General features: G+C 42.2%; 1 protein-coding gene across 4 annotated transcripts in view; it reads left to right on the top strand.

The window, feature by feature from the left end:
• SCEL (sciellin) overlaps nt 1-3,245 on the top strand; it is a 75,349-nt gene extending 72,104 nt beyond the window's left edge. For all 4 annotated transcript variants that reach the window (XM_063425840.1, XM_063425844.1, XM_063425834.1 and 1 more), the window contains one exon: nt 2,314-3,245. In XM_063425840.1, the coding sequence (XP_063281910.1) occupies nt 2,314-2,330 (17 nt within the window). In that variant the 3' untranslated portion in view covers nt 2,331-3,245. The remainder of the gene's footprint in view (nt 1-2,313) is intronic.
• Nucleotides 3,246-22,718: the final 19,473 nt, after the last annotated feature.

Here is a 22,718-nt window from a genome sequence, read left to right as displayed (position 1 = left end):
CTAGGGTTCATAAACAAAGGGATTTAACTCCTAAATGGCAGAGGATTGAGCAGTGAGGCTACAGGGGCATGTTCTATACACCAAAACTGCTTCATTAAGCTAAAGTTGTTCAGGTGACTATAGTGTCCCTTTAAAATATTTGTTTATTTCTCCAGGGGAGGGCTGGCAACCTTAGGCCTGGGGGGCAATTGTATGCAGTAGACACCAGAACAATTACATTAAGCTGAATTTGTTATGGTGACTATAGTCAGTGGTGTATCCTGGTTTTGTGCTGCCCTAGGCAGGACAAAACTCAGGCGCCCCCCTCCCGCCCGCGCCACCCCCATCCAACCCTTCCCCCCGCCCGCACCACCCCCACCCTTCCCCCGCCCCGCCTTCTAAATACACACACACACATTCACTTACAGATACGCATACACTAGCTAACAGAAACACACACTCGCTAACAGACACACACTCACTAGCAGATACACACACTCACACTAACAGATACACACACTCACACTAACAGACACACACACACACTAACAGACATACACACACACACTAACAGACATACACACACACTAACAGACATACACACACACTAACAGACATACACACTGACATACACAGACACACTAACAGACATACACAGACACACTAACAGACATTCACACACACACTAACAGACATTCACACACACACTAACAGACATTCACAGACACACTAACAGACATTCACACACACACTAACAGACATTCACACACACACTAACAGACATTCACACACACACTAACAGACAGACACACACACACTAACAGACATTCACAGACACACTAACAGACATTCACACACACACTAACAGACATTCACACACACACTAACAGACATTCACACACACACTAACAGACAGACACACACACACACTAACAGACAGACAGACACACACACACACACACTAACAGACAGACAGACAGACACGCACACTAACAGACAGACAGACACACACACACACTAACAGACATACACACACACACACTAACAGACATACACACACACACACACACACTAACAGACATACACACACACTAACAGACATACACACACAGTAACAGACATACACACACACACTAACAGACATACACACACACACACTAACAGACATACACACACACACTAACAGACATACACACACACTAACAGACATTCACACACACACTAACAGACAGACACACACACTAACAGACAGACAGACACACACTAACAGACAGACACACACACACACACTAACAGACATACACACACACACTCACATATTTAACACATTTTTTTTTTAAATTTACCCCCCCCAGCCTCCTTACCTTTGGGAATGCTGGGGGGGTCCTATTTCTCCCTGGTGGTCCAGTGGCTGCTGGGCGGCGCGGGCGGGCGGCCGGGCGGCGAGGGAGCACTTCCTCTGAGCTGTCTGCTCAGCTCCCTCGCGCGCCGCACAGTGAGGCTGGGAGGCGGAGCCGGAATATGACGTCATATTCCGGCTCCCAGCCTCACTGTGCGGCGCGCGAGGGAGCTGAGCAGACAGCTCAGAGGAAGTGCTCCCTCGCCGCCCGCCCAGCAGCGCCGCCCGACCGCCCAGCAGACCGACCGACCGCCCAGACGGCATGCCAGTTAGCCGCAAGGCTAACAAGGCATTTGCCCTGGGCGTTTGGGGGCGGCTTTTTTGCCGCCCCCTGGAAAATGCCGCCCAAGGCAAATGCCTTGTTTGCCTCGCGGCTAATACGCCCCTGACTATAGTGTCCTTTTATTAACATACAGCTGCACCATCTTCATATAACCCATAGATACTAGCTCTTAAGACTGTAACATTGGCTGCAAGTATACATCATGTATTTCTATAAGATGAGATGCTACAAGTAAATGTTACAGCTACTAGCATTATTTTATCTTTACTTATTCATCATGTTTTGTGTATACTAACAGAAGAGAAAAATACATAATTACATTCCAAGTTTGTGTGCCCTGACACCCAATACAATATTAGTAGTCACACTGCTAAGACGTCCGCTGGTTACTGCAGTGCAGGATTGAATTTATTGGTTTAGAGTGATCAGCTGACAATCTCAGCCAATGAGCTGACCCTGCCCAGGGGATGCCAGGAAAATGCCAAACCATAAAAGAGTTCGAGTACTTACATGGGGCACTCCTGGCACCATAACCACTACAGTGTGCTATGTAAGATAAAATATAAATAGAGCAGTTCTTTTACAGGACGGCCATACTGATATCTACTTTTTCAAAAGCATACTAATTGTAACATATTTTATTTTATTTCAGAGAGATGGATCATATAGATGTTGCAAAATGAACAACTATGGGAAGTGTTCAGACATGGAGTATGCTATGGAGAAGATCATAAGACATCAAAATAATTTAGAATTTGAGTTGTCTTTGTTCTTTTAATAAAGTGTGTGTAAAACTTGCTTGTTAAAAACTGTTAGGTATTAAGAATTAACGGTGTTACTTCTATATAATTTTTTCCTTAAATAAACATGATATTGTTTATTCTAACATTTAAAAAAAATAATTTTATTCTTGGTTGAAGAGACTTAAATAATTATTCAGTTTTCAAAGATCCTTAATTATAGGCCTTTCATGAAACATTACCCCATGTTGCGTAATAATAATTGAGGAGTAGGCATATTGTTTTCTAATACAGGGTTCTTCATGAATATCCAATATTATTTTTTATAACCCAACCCAAAAAAAAAAATGAAAATAAAAGAGATAAAGCAAAAATGGCTATTTTGATAAAAAAAAAAATATTTTTCTATAAAGTAACTACAAAATATATCTTCAGAAATTCTCTTGTAAAGTATAATAGAGCAAACCGCCTATACACTATAATTTTACAATACTAAGCACTTCTGGTAGAGGAAACTATTAAGTTGCTATAAGATGTTCTCTCTCATTAGATATTGTTTAAATAAGAGTGCTTCTAATTATTTGTGATTTGAATTTTGATGTATATTTGTTAATGTAAAGGCTATATTGCTACTAAACATATTTTACTGTTTTTCTTTAGTGTAATTATTACCAATTTCTTCCACATAATTAAACCAAAAGAAAAAGGTAGACCTTTTTTTGCAACTAGAAATCAATGATGTCAGTTATGGATATTTTGAAATATTTACAAAATCTCATATTGAACATTTTTCTGTTTCGATTTTTGCTATTTGCTTAATAAAATGTACTTGCCACTTATACTACTTTTGGCATTACATGTATTTATTTAAACTATATATAGGATGTTTTATAAGATACTCAATGTATGTAATAAATTGATACATTTACAAAACATATTGAATTTCTATTATGATTTTTGCTTCTTACTCCAAAAAATTATTTGATGCCTATATTTATCTTAAAAGGACACTAAGTACTGTGACTGCTTCATCTCATTGAAGCGGTTATAGTGTCTGGAATCCTCAAATGCCATCCTTCTACTCATTTTTAATGTTAAAGGGACACTATAGTCACCAGTTCAACTACATGTATTCATGACCCTATAGTGTTAACACGACCATCTAGCTCCCCTGGGCCTCTCATGCCTCCATAAACATAGTAAAAATCAGAAGCTGTAAATCTGCATGCTGTTAGGAAAAACAAGCAGTCTGCTGACAAGTTATAGCCTGATCCAATCACAGTGCTTCCCCATAGTATTGGCTGAGATTGACAAGGAGGCAGATCAGGGGCAGAGCCAGCATGATTTAAACACAGCCCTAGCCAATCAGCATCTCCTCATAGAGATGAATTGAATCAATTAATCACTATGAGGAAAGTTCAGTGTCTGCATGCAGTGGGGGGAGATACTGAATCACAGGATGCTCGTGCAGAGCAGATCTGAGTGGATGGAGGCATATATAGATGGTGTAATGAATGAAGAGAGTGTTTGTGTAGTGTATGTAGTTTGTGTACATCATCTGTAAAAATAGGGGCTGCCTTCTGTGGGGAAAAAGAGCATTTTAATAAATTTTATTTTGTCCAGGAAAGGTGAAATTGCATTCCCTGTTGGTCCAGTGGCATGACACAGGCCCCTGGTACCTCTATACTGCAGGTGCACAAACATAATCGCTATATACAGTACCTCACAAAAGTGAGTACACCCCTCACATTTTTTGTAAATATTTTATTGTATCTGTTCATGTGACAACACTGAAGAAATTACACAATGCTACAATGTTAAGTAGGAAGTGTACAGCCTGTATAACAGTGTAAATTTGCTGTCCCCTCAAAATAACTCAACACACAGCCATTAATGTCAGCTCAGGCCCCTTACACGTATAGGAGTTGTACCACTCTGATGGCAGCCCTGGCAGGGGCGTATCACCTAATGTTATTTTCTTTCTGACCCCTCCTGAGGATTATTAGGAGGGGTCAGAAAGGCAAGTCATACAGGACACATAGGATGACCTCCAACAAAGCGAATATGACATATGTTTACAAATGATTACACAAAAAGTTAACTGCATCTGAATTGTCTATACTCAAATGATTTATAATTTATTCCTACCCCTTTCCCTGATCCATTCAAATGGGAAGTTGAACATTTTAAAATCTGTAGGAATCTAAGGCTCAAATAATGTTCTCTCTCATAACCCTATTGATCACACCAAGAATCCTTTAAATGTAAAACTAATTCTTGCAATAACTTGACCAGGTCTTTTAATAGGCTGGTCAAGCCTGATACTCCACATTAACCCCTCCCCCCCCCCCCAACTTCTTAGTAACATCTCTAAAACAAAAACCCTGGCTAGTGGTAATTCTATTACTATGCCACTGGCTGACAAAGATAAAGTAATAGCGATTCTTCACTATACAGACTACAAGAGAGTCTAACTGAAAGATGATTATAGAAACCTTAAGACAGATTTCAACCCCATGGTATAGTTTGGGCTTATGATCATGGACTCAGTTCAGAAAGGCCTGAAAGCAGGTTACATTTCCCAAGAGTTGAGTTCATACCTTTTTGAAACACACTAAATGTCCTATGTTATATACATTACTAAAGATACAAAAGGACTGTAATAAACTGCCTGGCTGTCCTATTGTATCATGGAATCGATTGGCAAAAGGCCTGATAGTATTGTTAAAAATACAGTATCCACCCACATATAGGTTATGTTGACTTACTAGTACACATCCTTGTTGTCCCCTCCCATTATCATTCAACCTTGATCTTGTCTACTATTGTTTGTCTTTGTGGACACCTGCCCATATTCCCAGCCACTGGAAAGAGACACACAATGAGGACATGAAGATCAACACACAAGGGGACATGGAGAGGAACACACAATTAGGGCATGGAGATCAGCACATAAAGGAACATGAATAGGGACAGAGAATGATGACATAAAGAGGGGTACACATATGGAGGGGGCGAGAGATGCAAGAGAAGACAAGATTGAGGAGCACATATTGAATAATTCAGTATATCTATGTACAGCTAGATTCAAAAATATTTGGGCACTGACACAACTTTTGTTATTTTGTATGTACACCAAAATAAATTCAAGTTACAATTAAATATTGAATAAGTGCAGTCTCTCAGCTTTCCTTTGAGTGTATTCACATCCAAATCGGAGGAAGGGTTTAGGAATTACAGCCCCGTCTTTTTCAAGAGACCAAAAGTAAGTGGACAATCGACTCAAAAGCTGTTTCATGGACAGGTGTCAGCTATTCCTTCATTCAGTGGCGTACATACCAGGGTCGCAGGGGTCGCGGCTGCGACCGGGCCCGGCCCACCAGGGGGCCCGGCCGCCCTGCGACCCCGGTATGTACCCACAGGGCCAGCCTCTTCTGCTGGGGGGCCCAGGAGCCGGCCACCTCCGGGCCCCCCGAGGCTGGCCCTGCTGTCACCCGGCTGGCTGGCGGGCGCGCGAGGGAGCACTGTCCCCTGGGTGCTCCCTCTTCAGCTCCCTCGCGCACCGCACTGAAACCGGAGCCGGAAGATGACGTCATCTTCCGGCTCCGGCATCAGTGCGCGGCGCGCGAGGGAGCTGAAGAGGGCGCACTCAGGGGACAGTGCTCCCTCGCGCGCCCGCCAGCCACCTGGGTGACAGCAGGGCCAGCAACACCACTGGACCCCAGGGAATCCCCCCAGCTCTCCCACAGGTAAGGAGGCTGGGGGGATTAAATAAAAAAAAAAACTTTGAGTGTGTTAGTGTTAGTGAGTGAGTGTGTTAGTGTTAGTGAGTGTGTGTTAGTGAGTGTGTGTGTGTGTGTTAGTCAGTGTGTGTTAGTGTGAGTGTGTGTGTTAGTGTTAGTGAGTGTGTGTGTTAGTGAGTGAGTGTGTGTGTTAGTGAGTGAGTGTGTGTGTTAGTGAGTGTGTTAGTGTTAGTGAGTGTGTTAGTGTTAGTGAGTGTGTGTGTGAGTGTGTGTGTTAGTGAGTGTGTTAGTGAGTGTGTGTGTTAGTGTTAGTGAGTGTGTTAGTGTTAGTGAGTGTGTGTTAGTGAGTGTGTGTGTGTTAGTCAGTGTGTGTTAGTGTGTGTGTTAGTGAGTGTGTTAGTGTTAGTTAGTGAGTGTGTGTGTTAGTGAGTGTGTGTTAGTGAGTGTGTGTTAGTGTTAGTGAGTGTGTGTGTTAGTGAGTGTGTGTGTTAGTGAGTGTGTGTGTTAGTGAGTGTGTTAGTGTTAGTGAGTGTGTGTGTGTGTTAGTGTGTGTGTCTGTTACTGAGTATGTTTGTGTGCGTCTGTCACTGAGTGTGTGTCTGTCAGTAAATGTGTGCGTCTGTTCATGAGAGTGTGTGTGTGTGTCTTAAGCACTTACCTTTCTCCAGCGCCGGACTCCCTTAACGCTGGCGATCTCTCCGTCCCCATCCGCCTCTCAGCTCCGAATGCACATGCGTGGCAAGAGCCACGCGCGCATTCAAACCGCCCATAGGAAAGCATTACTCAATTCTTTCCTATGGACGTTCAGCGTCTTCTCACTGTGATTTTCACAGTGAGAATCGCAGAAAATCCTCTAGCGGCTGTCAATGAGATTGGATTAACCCTCAGTGCTCAAACTGCTATGTTTTCAGCTGCAGGGTTAAAACTAGAGAGACCTGGCACCCAGACCACTTCATTGAGCTGATGTGATCTGGGTGTCTGTAGTGGTCCTTTAAGTGTATGTGTTTATGCATGCACTGGCATACATACCGCGGTCGCACGGGTCGCAGCCCTGCGACCAGGTGCCCGCCGCCATGTGTTGCGGCCCCAGCCTGCGCACAGTAAGCGCTCGCGCGGAGAGGGGGGGGCCCGGATCAGTTTTCGCACCGGGGCCCCATGGGTTGTGTGTACGCCACTGCCTTCATTATTTCTTCATCAATTAAGCAGGTAAAGGGTATAGAGTTGATTTCAGGTGTAGCATTTGCATTTGGAAACTGTTGCTGTGACCCTACAAAACGCTGTGAAATAAGCTCTCAATGCATATGAAACAGGCCATCCTTGTGCTGCAAACAAACAAACAAACAAACAAATCCATAAGCAAAATATGCAACACAAAAAGGACTGGACATCCCTGGAAAACAACAGTGGTGATGATTGTTGGATCCTTTCAATGGCACAGAAAAACCCATTCACAACATCAAGCCACGTGAAGAACACTCTCTAGAAGGTAGGCATATGATTATCCAAGTCTACCATAAAGAGAAGACTTTACAAGAGCAAACATAGAGGGTTCACCACAAGGTGCAAACCATTCATAAACTTCAAGAATAGAAAGGTCGGATTAGATTTTGCAAAAAAAAATCTTTAACCCCTTAAGGACCAAACTTCTGGAATAAAAGGGAATCATGACGTGTCACACACGTCATGTGTCCTTAAGGGGTTAAAAAAAAGCCTGTACAGTTCTGGTACAGTATTCATTGGACAAATGAAACTAAGATCAACCTGTATCAGAATGATGGGAATAAGAAAGTCTGAAGAAAGATTGGAACGGTTCTTGATCCAAAGCATATCACATCATCTGTAAAACACAGTGTCTGCTGTGAGAACTACTGCCTTACTGAGTTAAATGTATCTAATCTCAGTGTTAATGTTAATCTCATTGTGAAGGTGTGAGCAGATTTGTTACAATTCCACAGTCTAGCTGGATTTTCTGTAGACTGCTACTTTGTACTCCATTATTTGGATAAGTGTGCAATGCTGACACAGCCCCCATGAGGTTCATCTAACAGGATTTGAGTGGAAAGAACAAGGCCTACGTTATGTTGAGTAGTTCACCTCAAGGTGCCATCATCCAATGAATATGTTTCCGGGGAGGGGAAAAGGGCATGTAAAGTTCCTAAAAGTGGCAGGGTTTGCTTTAAGGTTGTTGAGTTCGAGGTATTAAAATAAAGATACAGGCAGGTGTACTCAGGGGAAGGTTCATAGGGTGATAATGCTCTAGATCTTTTCCGAACGAAGCAATGCCCGACATAAGAGAGATTTGCTTATTGAAAACACTTACCTGTGCAAATGTTGCAGTTTTAGGATTGTTATCCATTGCATTATCTATATAATTAAGGCATTTCATTTTTGGGATCACTTGTCAATCTTTGTACCTTAATTATGCCTAGATTTATATGCTACTACTGATTAACATTCACATAAATGCTATTATAATATTCTAGTAAAGAAAAGAAAATAACCCCCTTGTGGGGATAAATTTAGTGTGTCCAGATCGTATCTCAATAGGGGATAACCCTTGTACTATATACAAAAAGAGAAAAAATGATAGTGTAAACCATAGACCGAAAGTCTAGGAAACACTGGTGAGATACAGATCTCAGTTGTCTGTTAAAATTAATAATCTTTAATTAGGTATACAAAATCACGAACGAAAAAGTAAGAAAATGAAAAAAGAAGAAATATAAATTAATAGAAAAACACACCCAAAAGTTGAGAGAGGAGATATTGAGGAGGCTCAGGGAGTTAAGGGAAAGGTATAAGCATCGGTGAGTGTCTGTATAGATGTATACCTCGCCAACAGGAAATGTAAATGGGAGAGACCAGTATCTGCTAGTGATAGCAGCTGGTGTATGTACAGACACTTAAACCTTAAACCGGGTTAGAATAGAGTATACTTGTATGTCACACTGGCTGATATGTGCAGAAGGGAGCAGTACTATGAATACGATTAGCTGATGATTAACGGCTAGAACAGACAGAGTGTGACATGCTGCAATATTAGTCCTACTTTGACCAGTCAATATACACAGCACTGGGGTTAGATTAAAGCAGTATCTTCTGGTTAAACTAACAGTGGGGCCTTCAGGTCTCCTTATTCTTAATTGTTATTCCCTTACCGGAGGTGTTTCTCTGCACTACTTGTCAGAGTCTGAGTGTCTCTGTAGGACCAGCTCTGTATTGTCCATACTGTCCGCCCTCTATTGGGAGACTGTCCTACTGGCACTTAGTAATCAATATGAGTTAATATGTTACACTGTTTGTTGCAGTACCCTCTAGTGTAGCCATTTTTTGAGACTTAAATGTATCTATACTTCTAAGTGACAACACGGTTGGAGGCTTTGTTCTGCACATATCAGCCAGTGTGACATACAAGTATACTCTATTCTAACCCGGTTTAAGGTTTAAGTGTCTGTACATACACCAGCTGCTATCACTAGCAGATACTGGTCTCTCCCATTTACATTTCCTGTTGGCGAGGTATACATCTATACAGACACTCACCGATGCTTATACCTTTCCCTTAACTCCCTGAGCCTCCTCAATATCTCCTCTCTCAACTTTTGGGTGTGTTTTTCTATTAATTTATATTTCTTTTTTCATTTTCTTACTTTTTCGTTCATGATTTTGTATACCTAATTAAAGATTATTAATTTTAACAGACAACTGAGATCTGTATCTCACCAGTGTTTCCTAGACTTTTGGTCTATGGTTTACACTATCATTTTTTCCTCTAATATTCTAGAAATAATATATAATGATATCCAAACCCGGATATTGCTATTGTGCACCTGCATCAACCAGTGAATCTGCAATTTTAATCTCTACCAAATTAAGGGTGTGTAATTATAGCCTTGATATTATCACTTTTAATTATAGCACATGAGCTGGAAGGACCAGCTTTTGGGGCGGAAAAAAAGAATAAAAAATCTTTAAAGATATGGCTGATAATGCAAATTAATGAATTTGAACACAGAGAAATACACAGACACATTTTAGCACACTAGATTCTAAGTACATTTGTTTATCATATTAAAGATCAAACATGAATGTTTTTCAAATTTTCAAAGGAAAGTCAGTATAATGTGCATATTAGCACAACAGACTAGACACAATAGATTACACTAATAATATTGTTAGATATATGAACAGTATTTAGCAAATGTTTTTTTATTCATGTAACCAAAAATATGTTACATCATATCTGGATCTTGAAAAAGATTTGTAGAGGTCAAAATGTTAATAATTAATTGACTTAAAGCCTTTTTGTTGCATGAATAAAAATACAATTGCCAAGTCCTGTGAGTACAGCCTAATTTTTGCCTTGTTTAATATTCAATGCACCAAGGCAGTTTATTTTTTTCCCTACAAAAAAAAGAGTGCCCAGCAATATATATATATATGTATATATATTTGTGGTCGGGGACAATAAGCCGAGTTATAGTAGTAGTGGCATAAATCGGTTGTGGTATGCGGGAACCCACTTTCGGGTAGACCTGTAAAAAGGGCGCCAACCAAATTGAATGCTTTGATAAAGGGAGCAGTGGGTGGGCTGAACCAGGCAGCAACAGTACAGAGGATGGGTAAGCCTGTATCTTTATAGGCAAACTAACCCCTCCCACAATTCCAGGCTTCACCCACAGGCTCAGCCTTCTATTTGTGGTCAGGGACAATAAGCAGAGTTTTAGTAGTAGTGGCATAAGTCGGTTGTGGTATGTGGGAACCAACGTTCGGGTAGGCCTGTAAAAAGAGGGCAAAAGTTTAATAGTTTACAACTTGTTACGTGTTAACATTAGATAACCAATACTTAAATATTTATCAACATTAAAACCATACCTGGAAGAGAAACAGTTTGTTAATGGGAGATAATATATAACAAAAATCAATATTGGTAGTGTTGGCACTCAATTACGTGATGGTGCAGATACTGTATAACACCCAGGTACTGGCTGACCCTTATTAAGCCAAGTGGCGAAATGATTAAGCTAAATTGGTGAATTGGGAACATAACTAGTTGCCAAGTGGAGATGAGAGGCTCTACCTATGATTTGGCCCATGGGGTAGGTTTGCCACTGAGTGTTGTGGCGGATTGTTGGCCTCTCAGAGAGAGCTAAAGAGATATATGATAAGTTGTCCATGACTGATGAGGCCCTAACTTCTTTGCCAAGAGAGCGGAGAAGCGAGGCCGTAACTATGATTTGGCCCGAGGGGTGAAATACCTTTGCTGAGTTGGCCTCACGGGACAGCGATGTAATGGCACAAGAAGCCAAAAACTACCTATGGCCACCTAGGGTACCCTAACAGCCAGACCAAGATAATTATAGCATTCTGTAGAGCAAGTGGTTGTTGTATGTAGGGGGGGGGGGGGGATTTTTGTAAAAGCAAATCACTTAAATGACTTCAAGCATATACAAGGGGATGCCAGAACAAACTCGAATCCCAGTACAGGGACCGATTCATTCTCATGACTCAAACCACATTCTTGTATTTTAGCTCCTCCTCTCCTCTGGGGGAAGTCTTAAAACTAAAATTAAATAAATACTTAATATGGTCTGTTAAACAGGCCAACAAATTAGGACTGGTGTCAAATGTATTTCATGTGCAAAAATTAGTGATAAGTACTACTTACAGAGATAATCCACTGCTCAAATACATTTATTTATTTTTAAATAAATAAATATCACTGTTTAGTAGATATAGCCCCAATTAAAACATGCATGCATTTATTGATGCATTTTTTTTTTAAATTAGGGGTATATCTTAAAATAGCTTGCAAAAGTCGCAGATCTCTTGTCTGCTGTTTAAGCAAACCCTTCTTTTTCCCAGCCCAGACATTCTGTGGCTGTCCAATCACAGATATCCCAATGTAGTTCAATGAGAAATATTTAAAAGGCAGGTGCTCTGAGCTATTGCCTTCTCTTGAGTTTGGCTCCCCTGAGCTTAAAGGCACACTGTAGGCACCAAGACCACTTCAGCTAATTGAAGTAGTCTGGGCGCTGTGACCATTTTGCACTTAGTGCTGTAATGTAAAACATTGCAGTTCCAGAGAACTGCAATGTTTATATTGTAGCTCTAAGTCTGTCCTCTGTGGCCACTAGAGGGCTTCCGGAATCCAAACTGACTTTTGGTCCGTTATCCTCACGGACCTCCAGCGTCCGATTTTCCCCATAGGAAAGCATTGAATAAAGCATGCGCATTATGTCTAACCCGCTGGCTGACGTCACATGGGTGGAGCCTGATCCAGCACCAAGGGACATCGGCGCTGGATTCAGGTAAGAGGCTGCAGAGTTTTTAACCCCTTCAGCCCTGCTGGAGGGGAGCCCCGAGGGGGTTTGTTTTCCTGGCACTATAGGATCCCTTTAATATCTAGGAAGTAACAAGACCAATAGTCTGATTGACAGCCAGTGGGTGTAACAAGGTTAATTTACAAAAGTGCTAATTTCTATTGAAATTTGAATTTTCAGTAAAATAAAAAATAACAAATGAAAATAAAGGACACACTCTTCACACATAAGGCATATTAGCAAGCTAAAGTGCTTTAGGGGTCTGGAGTCTCCCTTTAAGGCAAGGGAGATCAGTCAAAGTAACTAGAACATTGGTAAAATTACACATACCAGTAGTCAAAATGGCTTAAAATGTCAAGAATATGATTTAAATATTAAGAGAAATGGCAGCAGGTGTGACCAATAGAAACACAGGATATACATGTGCAGAAAATCATTTTTGGAAAATTCATAAGCATCAGTGTGGTTTTCTCTTTTTGTGTAAAAACAAAGTATGTAGAACCACACATTTTAGGTTATTTTCCTGAAATAAAAAAACAAGTTCCATTGTGATAAAATGCTTTAGAAAAAATAAAGAAAACACATGAGGGATGCTTTTAAAGAGATCCGTGTCCCATGTATTATTCGATAATTACTGCCTAAAAGTCCATAGGACATATGCTAATTTCCTCCATTTGTGTTGTTTGCACAGATGAGTTCAGTTGACACTGAATACAGGGCGGTAATAAGCTGAATGCATTCCTTAAAAAAAAGCTAGTTTAGCTAGTTTCAACATTAAAATTGAGATTCCCATCTGGCAATTAATTTAAACTAACAAGCACATTTAGCTAGAAATATTCATATATCTCTAGTAAGGATTCAAACGCATGTTACATTTATAAAGTGCCAATGAAGTTATTAAGATAAACAAAGTAGGTGTGCGTTGCAAATGTAACTCTTATTATAGTTTGACCAGGGACGTTTTTAGCGCACTACGTCACTTTCGTTTCCTTCGATGACCTACATCATGCATAGGCAACCTTCGGCACTGCAGATGTTTTGAACTACACCTCCCATGATGCTTTGCCAGCATTATGGGTGTAAGAGCATTATGGGGATTGTAATCAGGGCTGGTGCAAGGATTTTTGCCGCCCTAGGCAAAAGTAAAGTTTGCCGCCCCACCCCCCATATGACATCACAATGCCCCACCCATATGATCTGCCATGTTAACTAACGCCAGTGCTGCAGTGCCGCCGTGTTTACATTAAAAGGCCTGCAGGGACAGGCTATAGACACCAGAACTACTACATTAAGCTGAAGTGGTTCTGGGGACTATAGAGTTTCTTTAATGTGAGGTAAATTAGACATTAGTGCCACGAATAATATACTAGATTGCCTACTTACAACCAGATGAGGATGATGATGCAGTCTGGCTCCACTAGTCTGGTGTAGAACAGGCTCTCTGGAGGCTGATTGTAACTGTGGTCACAAAAATCAATGTTCTGGGAGAACGGAAGCAGCTCCATTTTTTGGGGGCCCTTTACACAGCTCAAGGTCTGGGTCCCAGGGTCCACCTTCATGTTCCACCAATGAATTTGTTCACAGGGGGTGGAGTGTGTAGGGGATGTCCTGATATGTTTGTAAGGAATGCATTGTGTGAATCTGTGTTTGTATGTGTAAGGGCTGCAAGGTATGTTTCTGTGTATGTACAGGATGCAGTGTGTGCATCTGTAAAGGGTGCATTGAGTGTGTGTAAGGAATGCATTGTGTGTTTCTGTGTGTGTAAGGGATGCATTGTGTGTAAGGGTTTCATTGCTTGTGTGTGTGTGTCTGCGGGTGTAATGCATTGTGTGTTTTTCTGTGTGTAAGGGGTGCATTGTGTGTGTGTGTGATGGGTGTCAATCTCTCCCCCCTCCCTTGTCACTCTCTTCTCCCCCTCTCCCTACCTTGTCACTCTCTTCTCCCCCCTTGGCCCTCTCTACTCCCCCCTCCTTTGTCACTCTTTTCTCCCCCTTGTCCCTCTCTTCTCCCCTGCTTGTCCCTCTCTTCTCCCCCCTCCCTTGTCACTATCTTCTCCCCCGTTGTCATTCTCTTCTCCCCTCCCCACTCTCATTCCCCCTCCCTCCCCCATCAATTCCCCTCCATGTCAATTTCTTCCTCCCCTCCCTGTCAATTTCTTTTCCCTCTTTCAATTTATCCCCCCACCCTCCCTGTCAGTTTATCCCCCCTTTCAATTTATCACCCCATTTCAATTCCCCACCAACCCTTTTAATCCCCCCCTCCCTTTCAATTTATCCCCCACACTCCCTTTCAATTTATCCCCCCTCCGTCCCTGTCAATTTATTCCCCCCTTTCAATTCCGCCCCCCTTTCAATTTATCCTCCTCCCTCAAATCCCCCCCCCCACCTCTATTGTAGCGTGGCCAAGCCCTATATGGTCCGCGGGTACAGGGCGCTTTTGTTTCCTGTACCCGGCCGGACTAAAAGGTGTGCACTTCCTGTTAGTCCGGCCGGGTACAGGAGGCAGATGCTCCCTGTACCCGCGGACCATACAGGGCTCAGCCACGCTACAGTGAGGGAGTGACAGGAGGGAGCACTGAGTGCTTCCCTCCTGTCAGCCCCTCTCCTCATGCTGCACCCTGGCAAAGCTGCAGCCTGGGCAAAGCTGCAGCCGCCTGAGGCTCTCTACAGAGCGCTTGGGCGGCTGCAGCATGAGGGGGGCCGGCGCTCCTGGCCAAGGGGCACCCTAGGTGGCTGCCTAGTCCGCCTAACAGGTAGCGCCGGCCCTGGATGTAGTCCACAACATCTGGAGTGCCAAAGGTTGCCTACCACTGACCTATATCAATGTTTGTGTTCCAAGAGGTGTCCATTTGCGTTCCATCTACGATTCGTCTAACCAAACTCTTGAGCTCAGTCTAGAGCTACTAAAAATAGTACTAGTTGACTCACAGGAGCCCCAGGTATGCTTTGATACCTGTGGTTAGTGATGTGAGCATGGATTTAACCCTGCTCACACCGCGATCTCTTTGAAGGCATTTAAATGCTTATTTAAAGAGCTGTTTTAAGAGCTGGCTTCCAGCACTGCAAATAGCTCATCAAAAAGTCGGGGGCTACATAAGATGGCCTGAACAAACTCAGAGAGGAGCCCCAGGCAGGGCCGGCCTTAGGGGTGTGCGATCTGTGCGGCCGCACAGGGCGCCATGGAGCAGGGGGTGCCCTGCGGCCGACACAGCTCACACATGGCCGGCCGGGATTTTTAAAAAAAAAATGAAATAAAAAGAATTTGCAATGGCGGCGGAGCTTCCATGTGACGGGGCGGAGTGAAACTGACAGCGGGGGCGGAGCTAAAAGTGACGGATAACTGCTGCAGGAGAAGCAGGAAGGAATCCCTGCTTCCCCAACAAACAGTCTCCAGGAGCTGCACTGCCTCCACAATAAACAGAGGTAACTATGTGTGATTGTCAGTGTCAGTGTGTCTGTCTGCCTGTGTGTGTGACTGTCTGCCTGTGTGTGTGTGTGTGAGTGTGACTGTCTGCATGTGTGTGTGTGTCTGTGTGTATGACTGTCTGTCTGTGTGTGTGTCTCTGTGTATGACAGTCTGCCTGTGTGTGTTTGTGTGTGTGTGTGTGACTGTCTGTGTGTGTGTGTGTATAACTGACTGTCTGCCTGTGTGTGTGTGTGTGTGTGTGTGTGTATGACTGTCTGCCTGTGTGTGTGTGACTGGCTGCCTGTGTATGTGTGTGTGTGTGTGAGAGTGACTGTCTGCCTGTGTGTGTTTGTGTGTCTGCCTGTGTGTGTTTGTATGGCTGTCTGCCTGTGTGTGTGCGACTACCTGCCTCTGTGTGTGTGGATGTCTTCCTGTGTGTGTATGGCCATCTACCTCTGTGTGTGTGTGTGTAGCTGTCTGTGTATGTGTGTGTGGGTGCCTGCCTGTGGGTGTGTGTGTGGCTGTCTGCCTGTGTATGTGTCTGACTGTCTGCATGTAAGTATGAGTGTGTAAGACTGTAAGTGTGGCTGTGTGTGTAAAACTTTATGCGTGTCTGTGTGTGTGTGTGTGTGTGTGTATGACTGTCTGCCTGTGTGTGACTGTCTGCCTGTGTGTGTGTATGTGACTGTCTGCCTGTGTGTGTCTGTGTGTATGACTGTCTGCCTGCGTGTGTGTGTCTCTGTGTATGACTGTCTGCCTGTGTGTGTTTGTGTATATGACTGTCTGTGTGTGTGTATGACTGACTGTCTGCATGTGTGTGTTTGTGTGTGTGTGTATGACTGTCTGCCTGTGTGTGTGTATGTGACTGTCTGCCTGTGTGTGTCTGTGTGTATGACTGTCTGCCTGCGTGTGTGTGTCTCTGTGTATGACTGTCTGCCTGTGTGTGTTTGTGTATATGACTGTCTGTGTGTGTGTGTATGACTGACTGTCTGCATGTGTGTGTGTGTGTGTGTATGACTGTTTACCTGTGTGGGTGTGACTGTCTGCCTATGTGTGTGTGACTGTCTGCCTGTGTGTGTGTGTGTGTGTGTGTGTGAGTGACTGTCTGCCTGTGTGTGTTTGTGTGGCTGTCTGCCTGTGTGTGTGGGTGTCTGCCTGTGTGTGGATGTATTCCTGTGTGTGTATGGCCGTCTGCCTCTGTGTGTGGCTGTCTGTGTGTGTGTGGGTGTCTGCTTGTGTGTGGTTGTGGCTGTCTGCCTGTAAGTATGTGTGTGTAAGACTGTATGTGTGGCTGTGTGTGTAATACTGTATGTGTGGCTGTATGTATGTCTGTCTGCCTGTGTGTGTGTGTGTTTGTGTGTGTGGCTGTCTGCCTGTAATTGTGTGTGTGTGTTTATCTACCTGTAACTGTGCATGTGTGTTACTGCCTGTACCTGTGTGTTTCTGCCTGATCTTGTGTATGTGACTATCTATATTGGAAGATAGGGATTTTGGGATATCACTGAAGTGCCTAAGATAAAGGACAAAAACCGTAGTGCAATATTGTCTGAAACCAATTATAATGCAAGGTATAACATTACACTCACAAATTCCAAGCGTTTAACCCCTTAAGGACCAAACTTCTGGAATAAAAGGGAATCATGACATGTCACACATGTCATGTGTCCTTAAGGGGTTAAAGCATGTTAGAGGTGCATCCCCATGATGTAAAAGGTGGGTTAAAATAGAAATCCTCCTTCAATAATGACCGCAGGGTGCCCCGGTTGCTAGGATGTTGCAATGATCCAGCCTCACCAAACAGCTCCCAAAAAACTGTTTAATTGATGAATAAAATCAAATATACAAAATAACAAATTAGATCAATACACAGTCCACAGGTCCTACGCGTTTCGTTCTATGCAAGAACTTCCTCAGGGACCAAATAGTAAAACAATGATTAAAATACATTAATCAGAAAATCAATCTAACAATCAGTTCTAACACACTGCTTTAAATAGGGCTAACCATTAAAGTTCATTGGTGTAATAGATGGGCGTCTTCTCTTTCAGGCTTTTTCCATTTGCTCGTGGGTTTTCTCCCATCTGTGAAGTGTTACCGGCTTGATGAAGTTTCCGATTGCTTTTTTAATCACCACTTCCGTGTTCATACACGTGGTGCGCTTGCGTTCCATCGAAAATGGCCGTGCGTTCCAAGGGGCGAAGATATGTATAAACTCATCACCTCCCCCTCTGGTCGCCGAGAGAAAATTACCGCCGATGTATCTAAATAAGAAACTGTTACTGAGCAGTATTATGCACTTACAAAAAACGTGCTATTAATTAATATATAATAAAATCTAATCTTATTTATGCAACAAGATGGGGCTCCCTATCACAGCATCCAACTTGTTTATATATACTTTATAAAAAACAAACATAATTAAATAAAACAAAAAGTGTATGTATATTTCATTCAACTAATTACATTGTGAAAAAGTGACAAAGTGCTAAAGTATCAAAAAGCTGCTAAAAAGTGGTAAACTTTACTATTTGTTCGTTTTTCATTTAAACACTTATTATCAAATATATTTCACAAATAATGCCAACAATAGCAATAAATTCATATATAAAGAGTGAACTTAATTTGTCCATACCAAACTCATACAATGAATGTCAAATTACAAGTCCATATTGTGCTGATATATTAACCGTATATTTAATACTACATACAATATACATTCATCTTCAAGACATGTGTATTTTAAATATTTTATACATCAAATGTGTTAATCATATGGCTTTCAATATCAATGATTCTCTCAAAAGAGTATATGTGGAGACCAAAGCCAGATCATTTTAGAGAAAAATTCCAAAAAATCTAATGACGACTATTTGGAAAAAATAATGAATGAAAAAAGGGGAGGGAAATCGAAATGTATAGAAGTGGTTAACAGCCCAGAAAACACACTAGATCCACATCTACGTTTAAACCTCTTGGTGATAATGTTACTAATTCGTGGTTCCAGTATGTTTCCTTCTGTGCCAGTCTCCTTTCTCTATTTCCTCCCCTCCAATGAGGTAATACACGTTCTATACCTATACATCGCAATTGTTTCAAAGAAAAAAGGGGACAGTTGTTACAATGAAGGGGAACAGAGTGAGTGTCCCGTATATTTTTGATATTATTAATGCGTTCTAATAATCTCACTTTTAGACACCTCTTTGTACGGCCCACGTATTGGCTACCACACGGACACTGGAGTAAATACACCACAAAATCCGAGCGACAGCCAACACCTGTCCGTATGGAATAAGGACGATCATGACAAGAACCAAGAAAGGTGGTGGCCTGACTAGTATTGACCTGGAAGCATGCTTTACACGATAGACACCCTTTAAAACCATTAATCTGGATTTTAGTGTTTGTACTGCTATTTCTTTTTAAGGCATAACTGGGAGCCAGAAGATTTTTGAGATTTTTTCTCCTTTTATACACAATTTTTGGTTTAGCAGGTAGAAGGCTCCCCAATAAAGGGTCCTCCAAAAGTATAGGCCAATATTTTTGCACACTTCTTCTGATTTTTAGATGATCACTATTGAATTGGGTGAAAAAGGCTTGTTGAAAATTCCCTCTTTTGTTATCCCGTTTTTTGGGTTCTCAATTAGTAATTTATTTCTATTTATTTTAAATATATTACATATCTCTCTTTCAATCCTTTTACGACCGTAACCTTTGTGTACAAGTTTGCCAGCTATATGTTGCGCCTGGGTATGGAAATCGTTAGTATGGGAACAGTTACGTCGAACTCTCATCAGCTGTCCTCTGGCTTCAGCCAGGGTTGGTAATGGCAACTTTGTTGGTGGACGTAACTGTTCCCATCTGTGGGCTTAAAAAAACATTTAGTTTTTTTTTCACTTCTTTCACCCAAAAGGGTCAAATCCAAAAAATTAATCTCTCTACGATTCCATATTGGCGAGAGTCTTAGATTATAATTATTCTGGTTGAGATGATGGACAAAAGACATAAACTCAAACTCTGACCCCCTCCAGACTATTACCACATCATCGATGAAGCTACACCATAGGACCAGGCTTTCCACCCAGTCATGCCCCAGCCACACACAGAGGGCTTCCCATCTGCGCATGTAAATGTTGGCATAACTGGGGGCGCACCTGGTCCCCATGGCAGTGCCCACCAACTGTAAATAAAAAGAATAATTGAAGAAGAAATAGTTATGCTCCAATATGAATCTTACTCCTGAAATAAAAGATCTTAGATCATGAGTTATAGTTCTATCTTGATTTAGAAAGATTGTTATAGCTTCCAAACCCAAATCATGGTTAATTACTGTATAAAGCGAGGTCACATCAAGTGTGGCCCAGCTGTAATCGCAACACCATTCCAGATTCTCTATCTCTTGCAAAAAGGATTTCGTATCTTTGTATACGATGTCGCCTGTTGAGCATATTTCTGCAAATGAAAATCCAAAAAGGCCGATAAGTTCGCAGTGACTGAGTCTATACCGCTAATTATGGGCCGTCCTGGTGGGGTCTGCATATTTTTGTGTATCTTGCGAATAAAATAAAAATTACAGGGTGTTCATTCCACAAAAATTCAAAGTTCTTGTTTGAAATTGTATCTCCACTTCTCGCCCTATCCAAGAGATCTTTAAGCTCTATATTGAACAATAAAGTCGGATCTTTTTTGAGTTTTTTAGATGTTATTCCACCAGAGAGGATATTGGCAGCTTCTTGTTGATAATATTGGGATGACATAATAACGATAGCCCCCCCCCCCCCTCCCCCCCTTATCTGCCTCTTTAATAACTATATCCTCCCTAGAGGTTACATTTTTTAAGGTCAATTTCTCACCCTTTGTTAAATTTGATGTGTTTCCTTTTTTTCTAAATTTATTACGTTTAGTCCATTTCTCAAAATCTTTTTCAACCAGATTTTCAATAGTCTCCAAATAAGACCCTTTGCTTTGGACGGGAAAAAAATTAGATTTAGGTCTAAAATGATCCTTCATTACCCTTTGGTTTTCTGGATCATTTCCCTCTATTGAATTGGGGAATCTTAGAAAATGTCTTTTGACTGTCATGGATCTCACAAACTTCTTTAAATCAATGTATAATTGAAAATTGTCCGCCCCTTCACTATCTGCCTGCGACTATGTGCATGTGGTGGATTTGACAGTGTATATGTATAACTGTGTGCATCTGACTGTGGGACTGTGTGCACATAACTTTGCAAAAATATACACCTGCACACAGGCCTAAATGCATGTTTTTATCTGAATTAAATAACCATCACACACAGCCAATAAACCCAGCACAAATATCATATACAACCAATATACGCATATCACACACTGTTAATATACCCATTACAAATATCACACACAGCCAACACGTAGCATACACATCACACACAGTCGTCACACCTATACATACACAGACAACACAAACATTACATCATACATGGATGGGGGGTGGGGGGAGGGAGGGTGCTGTGAAGATTTTTCGCACAGGGCGCCTAAAGGCCTAAGGCCGGCCCTGGCCCCAGGTATCCACTGATACCTGAGATGCCCTAAGTAAGCAGGGATTTAACCTCACTCACACCAAATCTGCAAGATGTGTCATTCCGCCCTAAAAGCATTAAAGCCCATGGAAGTTAATCACCAGGTATACAACCCAATCATTGATACTCATCGAAAATCAATTCCACAATTTGCAGTTTTGTGAAACCTTGTTTATGTTGGTCAACACACATTATTTCACTGTTTGCCTGAACTTAGCCCATGAGCAGGTTTTTGCAGGAGTTTCTATGATATAAACTTCCAGAATCTATATTTTTCCTTTGAATTAACATTCATATGAACATTTTCCAAGTACTTGTAAATGGTGGCCCTTAATGGCCCACAAGCTCCTTCATTCCAGTTTTTCCCAGTGTGCACATATTTGCCAGGTTGTCATGATAATACTTATGCAGAATATAATTAAACGGTATGAATTTTAAATGTATAGATATATTTTATGTGCTCAAGAGAATCTTAAAATGTACACTGCTCAAAAAAATAAAGGGAACATTTAAACAACACAATGTATCTCGAAGTCAATCACACTTCTGTGAAATCAAACTGTCCACTTAGGAAGCAACACTGAGTGACAATCAATTTCACATGCTGTTGTGCAAATGGGATAGACAACAGGTGGAAATTATAGGCAATTAGCAAGACACCCCCAATAAAGGAGTGGTTCTGCAGGTGGTGACCACAGACCACTTCTCAGTTCCTATGCTTCTTGACTGATGTTTTGGTCACTTTTGAATGCTGGCGGTGCTTTCACTCTAGTGGTAGCATGAGACAGAGTCAACAACCCACACAAGTGGCTCAGGTAGTGAAGCTCATCCAGGATGGCACATCAATGCGAGCTATGGCAAGATGGTTTGCCGTGTCTGTCAGCGTAGTGTCCAGATCATGGAGGCGCTACCGGGAAACAGGCCAGTACATCAGGAGACGTGGAGGAGGCCGTAGGAGGGCAACAACCCAGCAGCAGGACCGCTACCTTTGCCTTTGTGCAAGGAGGAACAGGAGCAGCACTGCCAGAGCCCTGCAAAATGACCTCCAGCAGGCCACAAATGTGCATGTGTCTGCTCAAATGGTCAGAAACAGACTCCATGAGGGCCCGACGTCCACAGGTGGGGGTTGTGCTTACAGACCAACACCGTGCAAGACGTTTGGCATTTGCCAGAGAACACCAAGATTGGCAAATTCGCCACTGGCGCTCTCTGCTCTTCACAGATGAAAGCAGGTTCACACTGAGCACATGTGACAGACGTGACAGAGTCTGGAGATGCCGTAGAGAAC

The sequence above is a fragment of the Pelobates fuscus genome, chromosome 1, assembly GCF_036172605.1.
Source record: "Pelobates fuscus isolate aPelFus1 chromosome 1, aPelFus1.pri, whole genome shotgun sequence".
NCBI classification, from domain to species: domain Eukaryota; kingdom Metazoa; phylum Chordata; class Amphibia; order Anura; family Pelobatidae; genus Pelobates; species Pelobates fuscus.
This window is presented reverse-complemented; position numbering and strand designations above follow the sequence as displayed.